Source organism: Phanerochaete carnosa, assembly GCF_000300595.1.
Source record: "Phanerochaete carnosa HHB-10118-sp unplaced genomic scaffold PHACAscaffold_365, whole genome shotgun sequence".
Lineage (NCBI taxonomy): Eukaryota > Fungi > Basidiomycota > Agaricomycetes > Polyporales > Phanerochaetaceae > Phanerochaete > Phanerochaete carnosa.
Window position 1 is genome coordinate 1 of NW_006767992.1, and position 4,022 is coordinate 4,022.

General features: G+C 46.1%; 1 protein-coding gene across 1 annotated transcript; it reads right to left on the reverse strand.

The window, feature by feature from the left end:
• Positions 1 to 1,915: 1,915 nt before the first annotated feature.
• On the reverse strand, positions 1,916 to 2,920 carry PHACADRAFT_202539 (uncharacterized protein; the record flags this gene model as incomplete). Its single annotated transcript, XM_007402719.1, has 2 exons — positions 1,916 to 2,738; positions 2,820 to 2,920. The coding sequence occupies 2 exons, from the start codon at positions 2,918 to 2,920 to the stop codon at positions 1,916 to 1,918; spliced, it is 924 nt and encodes a 307-aa protein (XP_007402781.1).
• Between the last annotated feature and the right edge of the window lie 1,102 nt (positions 2,921 to 4,022).

The window sequence follows — 4,022 nt, forward strand, 5'->3', positions numbered from 1 at the left end:
GAATCTACTAGAGCATTGGTCTGCGTCTTTTTGTCCGTATACCCACAGTGCAATAGAAATTTTAAATGACCTTTTCTTGTTTTGAGCAGTATTAAATACACAAGAATCCTTTGCTACTGTACAAGCCTCCTGGGCTGGTTCGACATGGGTATCATTATCCTCTAACTCTAGAGCGCAGACTTCTAGAGCGCGTTTGGAAAATCCTCGTTGTTTTCGTAATAAGACTGCCAGGGTCTTTTACTGGCGCCTAACCTTGCCTTGGTTTCATCGTCCAAGGTGACCTTCGAAGTCGAAGCGACTGGTTCTTCGATTTCAACGATACTCGCAGTAGTTGTCAATTCGGTTGATGGAGGTTCATCCACTGACAACTGATTGAGGTCCGTCATAAGTTGCATCATGCGAACTTGCATTTGACGGTATCGGTCTTGGTTATGTCCCCGCCCTTGATTGGCTTGTTTATTACTCGCAGGCTGTGTACTCGGCTTTGGTGCCGTAGTCCCTGTAGTCTGCTGTGATCCTGTTTTCGCCGTGCGTTTTGGTGCTTTTTCTGGGTTTTTAAGCCAACAATCCGCAGTATTGTGTGTTTTGGCCTTAGGTTTATTATCCTTGGCACAATGTTGACAGTATTTTTTAACTGTCTGCTGCGAATTCGCCTGTTGTTTGGCTTTCCCTTTAGCTCGTTCGGCGGTATCCACCTCCATGGCATTAGGATCCGAGGTTTTCTTGCCTCCAAACACTGACTCTTTAATTTTATCTGCATGCAAAGCACGCCAGATATCAGCCATATGTTTGATATATTCGTCCCAAGTTGTTGGCAAGTTGTTATTGAGACGTCTTTCAATGGTAGCCTGCACTAATTCTTTGGGAAGTATCGCTTCGATCTTCTCAATGTGTAGACTATCTTGATAATCCACTAGTCTAGCTAGTGTCTTATATTGTTCCGCAAACTTGAGGAAGTCACTCTTAATGAGCGAAGTATTCTTCCACATTGCGTCTATTTCATCCCTAGCACCAGCCTTTTGATCCTTTTGTCCGTAAATATTCGAGATATTTGTGACAAAATTTGCCCAAGTGCCTAGCCCTTTGTTTTCACGCATATTTTGGAAATAGTCGGCCAAGTAGTCCGATGCCGGAGCTCGAACTCTTGCTAAGGCCATCAATATCCTTTGATGATCCGTGACGACACCATTGGCTGCAGTGTACAGCGCAATTTGATCCAACCACTGATCCAACGTGATTTTACTCTTCGTTCCTTGGAAAAGTGGTGGTTCGGGCATTTTGACATTTCTCGAATTATTTCCGGTACTTTGTGGCAAATCCTTCAACTGTCTTTCTAGTGCTTGTATACGCACAAGATAGTCCATGTTTTGCTTTGACAAAGTATCGATAACCGTATTTATTCGTCCAACGGTTTCTATGGCGATAATATTTTCGTCTTTAAGGCTGGTAAACTCGTTGTGCATATCAGACAGGACTTGGTCTAACTGCATTTCTTCGTAGTTTACATATTGTACTACCGAGTTTAGGGTAGAACGCATAGTGTTCTGTGCTTGCGTGAATGTGTAATCGGCTAAGTTCCTAAGAACTCTGAAGCCGTCGCCTGTACCTAACGTAGTGGCGGCCAGGTTTACGTCATTTTGAACTAAAGCCCTTTGGAATTCGACTTCATTTCCTGGGGTCATTGCCGATGGCAAGGACGGAATCCAGTGTCGTACCTCGGGTACATGAGAGGCCCGAGACGGTGCGCGAGAAGGTGCGCGAGACTGAACTGGAGTCGGGGTGTTGTGGAGAGACATTCTGGTTTATTTATTAGATACCAGTTTCAGTTATTTTTTGAACTCAAGATAAACTCTCGATGTTGTTTGTGCGCAAAGAACATTCGTCGTAATATTTTAAACAAAAAAGGAAAAACTATTTATACACCTTTGTACCAGACGAAATCATCTGCTTCTTTACTGTAAGCTTTGAACCGCACCGGTATGGTGTAGTTCCCGTCTAACAGTGCTTTACAAATGTCATAAAAGTCTATGTCTTCTGTGTGTACCTTTTTCAACCGCTTGCAAAGCCCGCTGATCCGCCTCCACTCCGTATTGCCCCATTCGACGATGTCGAGCTCTTTGTCTTCGACGACCTCTTTGATGTAGCTAAGCCCGTCTAAGAGCTTCAGTAAATCATGCACTTGCTCGATCGCAAGTGACCCTTTCCCAGCCTTGGCGAGTTCCTCCGCATCGACCAAATGGTCGTGCGTTGCGAAGAACCGCTTGTTGACGGCGACGAGAGTGGGGAGGAGTTCCTCGCAACGGCGAAGGATCCCCTTCTTCATGAATTTAAGCTTTTTAAGGCTTACTGAAGTCTCCTCGATCTCTTTGATCCATAGAAGGAAATTTTCCCCCTCGGACGCAAAGAGATCCGGGCATGAGTGTACAAGGTCATCATAAGCTCGACGCGTACCAATTTCCTTGGCTTCCGCGCGTCGTTGTTTGAGTAGATCGTCAGCAGCTTGCTGACGTCGTTGGGCTTCTTCCTTCGCCTCGTCGAGTAGCTCGAGGCGTCGTTCGAGTGCGAGCGGTTTGTGGGCGACAGGCTTGTTGGCGTACGGTTGGTACCGTTTTGCGGGTTTTCCAATGTTTTTGAATTTACGTTCATTTTCGGGAGAAAGTTGAATACGTTCCAGAAGAGGAACGCCCGAAGACTCGTTCTTTGCGACGACGAAGTTCTTGCTGGTGTACTTGGGCATACTAGAAGAACCCCAAGTTAATCAAAACCATCGTCTTGGCAGCCCTCTGCCTATTCCCTTTGGGAACAGCTTTAGGACTCACCTGAGGTGGTGGACGAGGTTTCTTTTGATAACTTCTTTTGGCAGTGTGCCTGGGTTCTCTATAATCCGAGGGTTTCCCCGGAAAGATGCCGTAAGTATCATACCAGAACTGTGCGTTGGGTGACAACATCCTTATAGAGGTGAAAGGATCAGCACTTCTTCAACTTAAGTGCTGAGTGAGTAAAACAGGGGACATGAGTCCGATCTCTTTGTGTCGACGTCAGGGTAGTTTCTCTCACTACCGCTGGTGTAGCCGCTGGTATGCAGCATGGAATCTCTCTACGGTTCCACCCGTAGAGCAAAGAGGAAAACCTTCCTTTAGAAGGTTCTTTGGTCCAGAACACGAAAAGTGTCCACATGACTTTCCCTGTCCACATGTCCGAAGACAAGTACTGGGTGAGCGACGTTTATTCGGGGGTGTTAGGCCCGCGTCCTCAGTCACATGTTTCCACGCGTGAGCGCTTCAACACTGCCGCTTACGTCTACGGCCCGACAATGTCCTTCCCGTGTGCCAGATGTCAGCACCTCAGAGTACATGTACTTCTGAGCGGGTTGAAACAATACGATTACCGTTCATGACAACGGTGACGTGTATGATCGAGTGAGTCGAAGACTCCACCCAATCGTCCGTGTCTGGACAGACTCCAACACAGCCGGTCATCCTTGGAAGGGTGCCCCGGCCCGTCTGTACAAAGAGAAAAGAAACGTAAAGCATTGCTTTACGACCAAGCAGCAGACTCAACAAACTATCACAACCCCTATACTCACCTTACTGATAGACTTGAAGGGTAGGACTTGAAGTCGAGAGGTGTAAGTAGAGAGAGATGCAGATACAAGAATCAACGAAGTTGTTGAGTCTGAGGTCTTAAGCCTCAGACGACACTCCTTATATACAAGTAATCTAAGACCCCTGACACTACGTAGGACCTATGGTACTCTACATTACTAAGTGCTCATGTGACTACTCGTGACTCGTTACTAATACACTACCATTATGTTTAGTAATACGAGGAATAATGACCGTTGGAGTATCTCCATTAGGCTAAGCTATCCACCAGGTGACATCATTCATGATGTCATGACATGTGACTGGTCTAGAACGAGTTCTGGACTTGTGGTTATCTTATCTACTGATCCCATCGTATCTATATGATGATCTAGGTCTCGTGATATGCATGTGACCGTATAAGTCACGTGATCGTGT